Genomic DNA, 12132 nt, shown 5'->3' with positions numbered 1-12132 from the left:
AGTAATGAATGTGGAAGTAAACACAAAAAAATTACGCTAAGCACAGGAAAGAATAATTGCAACTAAAAACCGGACCTGAAGATATTTGCCTAAACATGTTGTCCCAGACAAAATTCTACCTGCTAAAAATCCTATTTTGTTGACAATAATGTAATAAATATTATATATTGTGATATAATGCCCGAAAGCCACTGACAACCCTGGCAACGGTTCGGAAAACACGCTAACACAGTGTTGGATGCGCAAGCACCAATAGAAGCGGTACGGTCCATGCTGCGGTTACGTAATGAGGATACAAGCCGGGTAATGAATAAATGGTGAATGACCAGCGGAGGACCAACTATGAGATGTAGCCAGCCGGCACCGGCGTAGACATGAAAGCAGATGATATGTACAGTTACGATTTAGTGTTCGACAAATCCATTTACCAAGCAAAGCCCTATGTCTAGTTACTAACACGTGACAATACAGTGATTTGCACAACAGAGTGCAACAAAATATCAGATGATGAAGACGATGAGAATATGAGACACTCTCGAACTCTTACGTAGTCGATTTCCATTGATTCGGCATTAATGTGGGGCCGCAGTAACAAGCTACCCCAAATTTTCATAACCCTCGGACCTCTTGAACAATATATATGTACGACTCCACTCTGCTTTATTCTGTACAAACGACAGACTCGTTCTCTCATCAGAGTGGTTAGCGGTGGTTAGAGAGGGCGCCTCACGTGGACAGGACAGTAATTTTAAAACGGGAAAAAATATCTGGTAATAAGCCCCCGTTGGGGCTCGACACGAAGATAGGCAGACTGACTGACCGTGAGTTACAGTCAGTTGCTATGTAACTTTGACTTTATCCTGTGCGAAATTATTTATAGTCACTTTTGCGAGCAGAGGTTTCCTTTGTGGGGGGAGCAGAGGACCAACCTCCTTTCCGATTGAATTCTGGGCGCTGGAGGGCTATTTTGTATTTAGTAAGTGCAGGATGCATAAAGATGGCCGATGTAATACATCAATTGATGTAACGGCGGCCATGTTGCCCGAAAATAATACGGAGTTTCAAGGGTCAGTTCCCGCCCTGTGGACCGACAGTGGTAGACGTGATAGAGGGTCAGAGATCAGGTAGACTTGAAGTGGATCAGGGATCAGCGACGATTAACCGATTACGAAGATCGTGACGATCGTGAACATCGTGGTTGCTCCGTATGCGCTTCAACAGGCCGAAGCAAGTATACACAACCGTACACAGGACAACAATATAATGCCAGCGCGATATATAGCGGTGGATAGATACTGATAAAGGAATGATAAAGAGGAAGGTGGAAGACACCATATTTATGTTGAAATGAATTTGTGCGTAGTTTTCATGTTCAGTCTACTGTTATGGAACGAAGGATGCCATATGAAGAAAATACCGAGGATAGGTATTATTCAGTACGATGTATTTATTGAAGCATATTAACGGCGACTAATCCAGCCGGATAATCATAATATCAATGGACCTGGTGAAGTTTCATGAAATTTCGAAGTAATAGTTTAAATGTATAATGTTACATTAAATAGCCGTGGCATTGACTAAGTTAATATATTTTAACTCTATAACCGTTCCATCAAATTAACATAACTTAGATATTTGAGAAATGCTGAGGGACTAGAGAATTGAGAATTGCCCGTTGAACTAGTCCGGAAAATCCAAGTGACATGAATTCAGTAGCCGTCTTTCTTATTTTCCATCTCACGCATTTCAGAATGTACTTCTTTGTAATGGTACTGAAGCACAATGTTGCTAAGTGTAAGACCACTGCAGTGTGCTTTTTATTGAAAATTACCCTATTTCATTCTGTTAACATATTTAAACTCTCTGTGCACAGTATTGTGAATTGTGCCATTTTAGGTAACAAGTTGGCTGAGCACAATTCATCTTTACAATTTTGGGGATTTGGCAAGGTACAACATCCAAACATTTAGGCACTATAACAGTCAGTGTATTGTACCACTTAAAGAAGTTTGACATATGCATTATTGGTAATTCTGTATGGATCAAGTTCCAAGTTCCATGTGTACAGTGCATTAGTGATAATTCTGTATGCATCAATTTGCTGTCCAAGTTCCATTTGTACATTTTGCAGGAAAGGAACTTACATTTTATAAGCAGTGGTCTTATAGAACTTTGTAAACTTCATAAATGAATACCCTACAAGGTTGACCCATTCCACATTCCATCCGATAGCACTGTTGCCCATCATTCACACACATCTGGCTTTGTTAAATCACAGGACACATATACCTTTTTTGCAGAAGGGTTACCATTTTCATGACTGCAGTGCCCATGGCCATAAATCACAGAAACTGCATGTGCCTGCTATGATTTAAGACTCTGACCATTGTAATCAGATATTTGAAAACTCAGGTGTTTTATCTTGTCAGATCTTTTCACAGTAAATTTCTGAAATTGCAAACATTATTTTTGCCCGCTTCGTGTATCATCTCTTCATTTTTTCCTTTGACTTGCAGTTTAGAAGATACATTTTTTCATACATTTTTACTGAAAACATGCTGTAAACTCTGGTTATAGTGTTGTGGGTTGTGAATGATGTAGCTCAGCATCACAACCTAGAAGACCATACTGCCATGAGAACTCAGAACATACATAATAACATAATAAGAAAGAACTTCTGGAGCCTATTCTTCTAGAATAAAAGCTCTGCCTTTCATTCAGTTTAAACATTAATTACAACATGGAATGATGAAATGTTCTTGATTCACAGTCTTATACCTTCTTCTTCCTCTTCATCCCATACATACAAGTTTTCAGTAGACTTCTGTGCCCAAAGCTGGAATTAATATTACACCTGATTCTTCTCTGTGTTTGTGATACGTAACAGAAGTTGTACATTTTTAATTGACATCCGTGTCACATGGTTTGGAAACTGTATGTTGTCTGTCTTTATTGCTGGTCATGAGAAATTAAATCCAATGAGGTAACCTGGGATGGAGAAGACAAGAAGTACTTAACAGAATTTTGATGGGGTAGTCTCTTGAAAATCTGTTAGTTGGAATGAGATTGTATAAGGGTAATTTTGTGCTGAACCTTCCAGTTCTGTTGTCACAAAGTTCATTGTTTATGGGTCTAAGCTATGCAGAAGTGCTGTGACTTCCATCCATATTGCCATCTTAGTTGTGCTGTTCATTTATAAAGTATAGCATTTTGCAGTCAGTCATTGTTGCTTCAAGCTTTCTTCCACAAAATAGGACTGTGGATATCAGCAGCTTCACAGCCTAAACTGAGGTAAATGTAATTCCAAATGTTGTTTTTATAGCTGTGGTTGGTGGAGGCATTGGAGGAACATCAGCCAGCTATTTTCTTCGAGAACTCTTTGGCCCACATGGTGCCTTCATTGATTTATATGAGGCAAACAAAATTGGTGGAAGATTATCAGTCGTAGAAGTCGATGGTCGTGACTATGAAATGGGTGGTTCAGTAATTCATCCACAGAACAAATACATGGTAGATTTCCTGAAACTTTTAGGTAATTTGAGACTTTCAACAATGAAGTGGTATGTTTTAGAACTAAAAAGCTATATTTTGTGAGTTAAGATGTTGTTACATCCAAACCACAAATGATTATTCTCTCTCTCTCTCCCTCCCTCCCTCCCCCCTCCCCTGTTGCTATTCCTAATGCTATTCAGAGAAATTGCTGTTTAGTCTAAGAATCATTTGACACATAAATACAATTTATTGGTAAAGCATAGAGATTTTGAGTGTTAAAATGGATGGTACATATAGTAACCACTGTGTTATAGAGGGTTAAAGATAGTGACATGTGTCTAGAAAATAAATTCATTCAAAGTATTGTGTGTCTGAAGTTATTTGTTGCACTGATTTCATTAGAAGAACAGTGTGATGGGTTATTTAGCAGTACATCTCCAGTTTCAGAAAGTATTAATATCAGTTAATCCACAAATAATAGTAATCAGGAGATAGTTGCCATACCTTAAGAATTTCATAACATTAAAGAACAAAAAAAAACATAATTGAATTATAAAAATATGTGTTTTCAAAAGTAAATCTGAAGCATTGCAGAGATCCTCTTGTCCATTCACCATGAAAAACACGCTACATGCCCTATGAGATGTTACTTTCAGTAGCACTACCTGCACAAAGTAATTTCCATTTCTGTTTTTAAACTTTTAGGGTATAATATTTCTTCTATAACCAAATTAATGCAGCTTTCATTTATAGTAATTTTCACATTTCAGGTGATGATTTATTCCTTTTCATATTAGTTCTGTTTGCTAAACATAATTTTCTTCATACTGCAAGATGAAGGTGAAGGTGAAGGTAAAAGTAAAGGTAAAGTTGTCCCCGAGTTTAATTCAGCCCTGCATCTTGAAGATGTATGGGGGAGTGGATGTTTAGATTCACGTATTCTTGACCTCAGCATTAGTTGGAGGTGAGTGGTTAGGTTCATGCCTTGGCTGCTTTACTCCTGGGGAAAGAACCTCCAGTACCCATTGGATAGGAGGCTGAGTGGACCCCAGAACAAGTCTGAATGAATGCAGAGAGAAGAAATATCTTGCCTCTACCAGGATGCAAACTCTGACCCCTCAGCCATCCAGCCCCTGGTCAGTTGCTGTACCCAGTGCAGTATTCCGGCTCCTAACTGTTGCCATATGAAATCCAGTAATGCATGTGGTCTGTTTGTTAGACTCTGAAATTTTGTAAATAGATATCCAGTGTTAGTTTTTGTGTGTTAACATGGTCAGATTCTTAACATCTGGGGAGTACAGTATCTTGGCTGTAGGTCAGGTGAAGTCAGTTTTTAAGGTAAGAGAGTATGCACCCCCTCCCCTTCCCTATTCCAGAGAATAAAAAGAAACATTTGTCCTTAACCTTATTCCACGAGATGCAAGAAAGCTACATGCATTACTATGGATTTTTCTTGGAGTTTTGTCCACATACCCATATCAGTTTGTGTCCCCATGGCATTCTTGATTTGATTGAATGCGAACAGGTCAAAATATAAAATCGAGGGACTATTTTTACATAGAACGCTGTTATTCTAATTTTTATTTATTTATTTGTTGGTTGGTTGTTTAAAGTCCCCACTCACTGACTGCAGAAAGTGTAATTTAACACTATTAGCAAATCACTGCATTAAATATCTCTAACAGACTGAATGAACTCAGGATTGTTTGTATTATTAAATGGTGCAGAAACTGCAAATTACAGTCTGCCTACTGCTGTGGTGCACTTCTTGTGGAAAAGGAAAACATGATACAGAAAACTAGGCATCACAGTATACAAAAGAAATTTTGTTCAGACATTTTTCTGAAACTGATGTTTCATAAGGTCATTGAATACTATATGACTATGTAATGAAGTAGAATGATGGGCTACAAGCTGGACAGCTGAGGAATTGGGTTTAATTTAAGGCTGGAACATCTCCACAGTGTCCAATCTGACTCTGGGACCCATGTTGCCTTCTATCTAGTGGGTGGTGTCTGGAGCATGAAAATGATCACTCACCTCCATCTAGTGCTGAGGTTAAAAAATTTGGAGCTGTACATCCACTCCCATACACCCACAGGGTGTGGTGCATAATTAACCACAGGGACAACTTTACCTTTTACTGGAAATGCTGGTATGTTATTCAGAAGTCTTTTAGAGAGACTGCTGCTTTATAAGCTGTTTGAATAATATACAGCTATGTTATATACCAAAAAAGTTGTTCAGTTCAAAGGCTGGTGCTTTATTAAGGCCTGTGAATACTAATCTTACTATTTATGTTACATACTATGCTGAGAATTCTGTAGCATGTATACCCGTTACTGGGTAACAACCTCAAAACAAACAACTAAACAATATCTGTTGTGAGTAAACACATTTTTAATATGCAGCCATTACTGAGTAATGACTTCACAAACAAAGATGTTCCCACAGAAACAGTTTGAGTACGATAATGGTATTTTCTGCGTGGTCCATGCCAGGATGTTATAAGGAGGACAGTTTGAGCAAGAGAAAGTTGTAAGAGAGTCTGGGAAGAGGAGACTTAGGTGGTGCAGTTGAGAGTCTGTGGGCAACGAAGTGATCCTGGAAGCTGAAGAATCCCCATTGTTAAGATCTGTTACCAAAAAACAACTAGCAAAAGCAGACTGAGTAAACTTAGCATGTGCTTTAGTGATTTGCAAAGTGTGGAAATCAGCACTGGTGCTATTATTAAGTGTAGATACGAATCGTGCTAAAGTGGTCATTAAATCCAATTTCCAATCCAAACCCTGCTTATAGTCACATCCTCCGCATGGCAACTAGTGTCAGAAGTGGTTGGATTGGAAGCTGCATTGGATCTTGATTGTTATAGGGCCATACTACAAAGATGAAACAAACAATGGAACGAATATTGACAAGGATGGATTCATTTCAAGAAGAAATGAAAACCAACCAGGCAAAAGTGGACACAACTCTAAAGGAAATGAAAGAAGAATTGACAGCAAGGTTGAAAACCAAGATCAAAATAGAAATAAAAACCAGTAATGAGAAGTTTGAGGTCCTTTGAGGTAGTCTCATCTCCCAAATGGATATCCACTAAGCCAGGACAGACACCATTCAAGAAGAAATAATAGCCCAGATGGACACCCATCAGGAAAGGGTGGGACCCAGTGCGTGTGCTTGGTGAAAAGAGACGACAGCCTGCCAAGAAGCAACCGAGGCCTGTCTGAGAGTAAGGAGCCAACCTCAATGGAAATAGAATACATAGCAGCGCATGAGGAAGTCCCTAAAGAAGAAACCTCAGTGACAGCTATCAGAGCACTGAAGGAATGTATGGGGATCAGACTCTAGCCATAGGGTGCCACCAATAGCCAAAGAAATGGACCCAGGGCAATGGTGCGTCCTGGAAGAAAATGGCCTGCAGATTTATGACCCGCTGTGCAGGAGCAGCTCGGCATATGGGATGCCATCATAAAGGACTGATGGTCAAACAAAGATGATGGAAAAATCAGACCAGGGGCAGTGTTTTTTTTATTGCTACTGGTGTGGGACTAAGTCCCTTGTACTGCGGCCACTTCTGGCCTATTGTACCAGCCCCAGATGATAGGTGAGGGTGATTGTAGAGCAATTGGTGGAATGAAGATTGGCAGGGGAAACTGAAGTACTCAGAGAAAACCTGCCCCAGTGCCAATTTGTCCACAAATCCCACTTGACCAGACCCGGGATCAAACCCAGGCTGCTGCGGTGGAAGCCAGCAACTAACCGCTTGAGCTATGGTGCAGTCCAGGGACCGTGTTGCAAGAGGGACCTCGAAATCATGTGTTTTCAGGAACAGACATCAGATGCAACTAGAATGCAGCAGCAGCGTAAGGTACTGAGGCCTAAAAGAGTGATTATATCTGGGAAGCTGGAGATCAAAAAGCAAACAGTTGGGATTACCCTTACACTGCAGAAAATGAATGTCAAGACATTGTGGAGGGACCAGCCCCCTCTGAAATGAAAAAAGAGACCACTAACAACAGATTAAGAGCATTGACCACTCTCAGAACTTTCCCTCACTAGTTGGTAAAGAAGAATGATGGTGATAAACTTCAATCAAATGGCACCTTATCAGAGAGCTGCTATGGACGAGAACTGAGCCTCAAGGGAGAAAGGTGAGACCAATCACGGACAAGTAACACTTTTGCAAACAAACATGTTCCTACAGAAATGATTGGAGTACAATAGTGAACAGTGTTTTCTAAGCAGTCTGTGCCGAGATGTTATAAGGACAATTGAAGCAAGAGAAAATCGTTAAGGGAGTCTAGGAAGAGAAGACTTAGTCATTGCAGTTGAGAGCCACCAGGCAATGAAGTGAGCGTGGAAGGTGAAGAATCTCCGGTGTTAGAAGCCATTACCAAGTACTGACTGGTGAACACAAGCAGGCTGAAGAGACTTAGCATGTGCTGTAGAGATTTGTACGGTGTGGAGATAGTGATGGCACTATAATTAAGTGTAGTTATATGTCATGAATTAAAGTGGTCTATAAATCAAATCTCCAATCCAAATACCTTCTGTAGTCACTCAAAATCATGGCAATATGTTCAAAGGTTTTTGGAGAAACTGGTGCTTTATAAGATTTTGTAATATGTTGCAACTATTTTGTGTTATTTAATAAAATATTTTAACATTTTTGTATTGATATTAAAACAGTTTTAATGTTTCTGCTGTGCCAGACTGTGAAGTTTAAATGTATTACAAGTTCATTCATATTTGAAATTCAGTTATTTTTAAAACTCTTAAAACTTGGTCTTTTATTCCATATGTAACCATTGTGTGTCCAATTTACTTTTGTAGCCATTGTATGTCCAGTATACTTTTATTATGTCTACTAAGTAGCATTGAGTGTCTTTTGGACACAGCAATACAAAAAGGATGGGCATAGTTATAGTGTATACCAGTTCACCATTTGTTGCAGCACTATTGCCATAAGAGTAATATATTCTGAATGTTAGATGAATTTAAATTATTTAGTATAACAATGTCCTAGCCCATATCAAACACTACATCCTGCTGCTGATTCTGCCATCTTTGTTATTGGGTGGAGAATCTATTACTCATAGTATGATTTCATGAGTACGAAGTACACATGTTGACCTTGACATTCACTTTTGATTTTTGGATGGATTTGACCTCTGCCTCTTTCTCCTGGTCTGAATTTCATTATCATTTTCAGGACTAAAGAAAAGGCAGACAAGATATTCTAGATGTGGTTTATACAATGGTCATGAGTTTGTATTTACTGAGAGTGACTGGGAGATAATAACCCTTGCTAAGTTAGCCTGGAGATATGGCTATAGCATAATAAAATTGCAGAACTATATTGGTGACATGCTGAAGAAATTTGAAAGGTGAGTTCAGCACCTGGCTTGTGTGTTGGAAGAATTATTGGAACACAAAACAGTCTGTTACAAATATTGTTAATTTAACTTTATACTATGACCACATGATTCTGCAACTATATATTTTATGTGATAGTACTACCACAGAATTCTTAATTTACTTACTTTATGTGATGGAACTACCACATGATTCTGAATGTAATGATTTTATATGATAGCCTGACCACATGATTCTGAACCTACAAGTAGAGTCCACATCCTAGGCCACTGTTTCCCATAGTAGGGGCTGAGACTTGCAGGACACTATGAAGCTGACTTCCAGGTAAAGATAAAGTGGAGCACTATGCCATGAAAATTAACGGGGGGAATGGATATGNCCTGACCACATGATTCTGAACCTACAAGTAGAGTCCACATCCTAGGCCACTGTTTCCCATAGTAGGGGCTGAGACTTGCAGGACACTATGAAGCTGATACCCATTGAATAGGAGGCTGGGTGGGTCCCAGAGNCCGGGGAAAGAGCCCCCAGTACCCATTGAATAGGAGGCTGGGTGGGTCCCAGAACCAGTCTGGACAGCATGTAGAAGACAAAACTCAACTCGACGCCGCTTGCCACACTGATTCAAGAAGGATGTGTGAGGAGACACCTAGCGGTATTTTGATGTACTCATAACCATTCACGCGCAAAATTCAAATTTCTGAAACTTTTGGATTGCCCCACGTATATACCAATTGCAAGAGTTTTACAGTTCAGATACAGAGAAATATTAGTACTGTTTCTGCACTTAACTTTTCTTGGATCTTAATGTTTTCCCTTAAATTTTGGTTGAGATACAGTTTAGTAATTTCACTTCAAACCTGTGTGGAACATAGTAAGTTGTAACATACCATCTACAATTTGCAGAAAACACGTTTAGATTTGTATTAGAATGGTTTTCAACATATCTCAAAAGTGACGGTGCCCCTTAAGGATTCTCTTGTCCAATATTATTGAAATCAAATTACGTATCAATGCTGGACATAGTTTAACAGTTTAAAATAAAAGACAATAGAAATTATACCTTGTGATTTCTCTCAAATTCGGTTTGACATTCAGAGTATCATGTTCCAGGCCAGAGGCAGAGTTCAACAATTTTAAAATTAAAAACATGAAGTTAGGCTTTCTGCTTTCATACATTGAAGTGTGTATCCACCAAAGATGATTCTGTGTTGAACTCAGTTTGACATTCAGAATATCATGTTCTGTCATAATGCATTCGACTGACTGAGCAGCTTGGTGTATTAGGAACCTGAATTCTGGGTCATTTGGGACACCAGCCGTTCTGAGGTTTATTGTGGTTTTCCTCAATTTCTCCAGGAAACTGCCAGGATACTACCTCAAATAAGCACACTTCTACCTTCCAGATCCTTTCAATTCATTATTCACTGATCAACCTATCCTTTAACACTATTTTAGGCTGAGCTACAGACATCATAGTAAAATGAGCAACAAAAAAGAAACTAAAACCACCAAGTTTGACAATATCAGAATTTAAAAAGGAATTGAAATTGAGTCTGTATTTCCTCAAAGAGGATCCTTTTGTCGCTCTCAGTCTGGCATTCAGAATATCATGTTCCACTCCATTATCACACAAGTATCTAGTTGTAAAACTGAAAACAAATAATAACAAATTCAACCTGGTGATTCTTTGTGTGTTAAGGTAAATATTACTCAGAGTATCAACTGCTGAATGCCATGCAATTGAATTGAGTTCAGCATTTTATAATTAAAGGCCATAATTAGATTGGATCCAGAGATTTTTGTGTATTAAAATGAATACCTGTTGAATTTCATCCATTAGAATACCATGTTCAAGACCAGTACTACAATATGTTGAGTACAAGTCTTAAAATTTAGAAAGAAGTCCAAGAAAACCACGAGGAATTGAAATTGAATGGAACGTATATGAATATGACCTTATGATCTGTGGCGATGTTAATTTATTAGGGAAAGTGTAAATACTGTAAAGGAAAACACATAATTTGTATTAGGTGCCAGTAACATAGTTTGTTTAGAAGTGAATGCAGAGAAAATTGCTCATGTCTCATCACCAGAATGTAAAACAAAATCAACATAAAGATAGGGAATAAATCCTTAAAAAAAATGTTAATGGAAATCAAACAGCTCTGACAAAAATTACATTAATGAAGAAATTCAAAGCACATTAAATGTGCAGAATCTGTTACTTCCCACCTGTTTGAAAATGTACAAATCAAACTTTTACCTCTTTTTTTGTATGTTTGTGAAACTTGGTATCTCGCATAACAGGAAGAATATAGACTGAGGGTGTTGGAGAGTAGGGTGCTGAGATTTGACCTATGCAAGGGGAAGTAATGGGAGGCTGGAGAAAATTGCACAGTAAGCTTCATAATTTGTAGTTATCACCAAATATTATTGGGATAATCTCACAGATAAGATGGGGAGGACATGTAGCACGAATGGGAGCATTAGAAATACCGTCAGAAGACCCAAAAGGAAGAGACCACTTGGATGTCCTGGGCATAGATGGAAGGGGTATTAGAGTGAATTCTGGATTCATTTACCTCAGAAGAGGGACCAGTGCCAAACAGATTGGTTTAGAGGTAGCACTCTAGACTAGCATTGTGGGGTTGCATGGTTCAAATCTTGGCCAGGACAACAGCTATCCTGATTTAAGGATTTCGTGGTTTTCTTCAGTCCATCCAGGCAAATTCCAGGATATTACCTCAATTAGGTTATGACAGCTTCCTTCCAAATCCTTTCTACTTCATCATTCGTGTATCATTCTACTGTCCGATGCTGTATAGCCTTGATACTGAAAGTGTCGTTAAGTTACACATGAAAGAAAAAATAGTGACCAGTAGCTGTTCAATGTTAAGCACAGTGATGAACCTTCACAGTTCATAAAGTTTGTATAATTTCTTGACTAGTTCATCAGCTATTAGTTCCTTGAGAGACTACATGGAGTTGGTTGGTTAGTAAAGATGTCAGCAGTCCAGTTTCACATGGACACCATGCTAGTTATTTTACATTGTTTGCAAGCCATACCTTATTATTTCTTCTCCATAAAAGATTTATCAGTATAAAATATTTCAGAATACTGTGTTGAATAGTGTGACTAATCCTCTCACCCAACGTTGATACATCTGTGTTTTTAATCTTATTCATTCATTCATTCATTCATTTATTTATAGTTCCAAAAAATCCATAGATCTGCCTCAGATAGATATAGAACAAGTC

At 38.5% G+C, this 12132-nt stretch overlaps 1 protein-coding gene across 3 annotated transcripts in view; it reads left to right on the top strand.

The window, feature by feature from the left end:
* Positions 1-1002: 1002 nt before the first annotated feature.
* Positions 1003-12132, top strand: part of LOC111865004 (prenylcysteine oxidase 1) — a 15401-nt gene continuing 4271 nt past the window's right edge. The window contains exons 1-3 of one of the 3 annotated variants that reach the window (XM_023852681.2): positions 1005-1426; positions 3323-3532; positions 8708-8882. In XM_023852681.2, the coding sequence (XP_023708449.1) occupies positions 1348-1426; positions 3323-3532; positions 8708-8882 (464 nt within the window). In that variant the 5' untranslated portion in view covers positions 1005-1347. The other 2 variants (XM_023852682.1, XM_023852684.2) reach the window with 2 other exon arrangements.

The sequence above is a fragment of the Cryptotermes secundus genome, unplaced genomic scaffold (genome assembly GCF_002891405.2).
Source record: "Cryptotermes secundus unplaced genomic scaffold, Csec_1.0 scaffold766, whole genome shotgun sequence".
In the NCBI taxonomy this organism is placed as follows: domain Eukaryota; kingdom Metazoa; phylum Arthropoda; class Insecta; order Blattodea; family Kalotermitidae; genus Cryptotermes; species Cryptotermes secundus.
The sequence above is the reverse complement of the archived record's forward strand: the minus strand, read 5'-3'. Positions and strand labels throughout refer to the sequence as shown.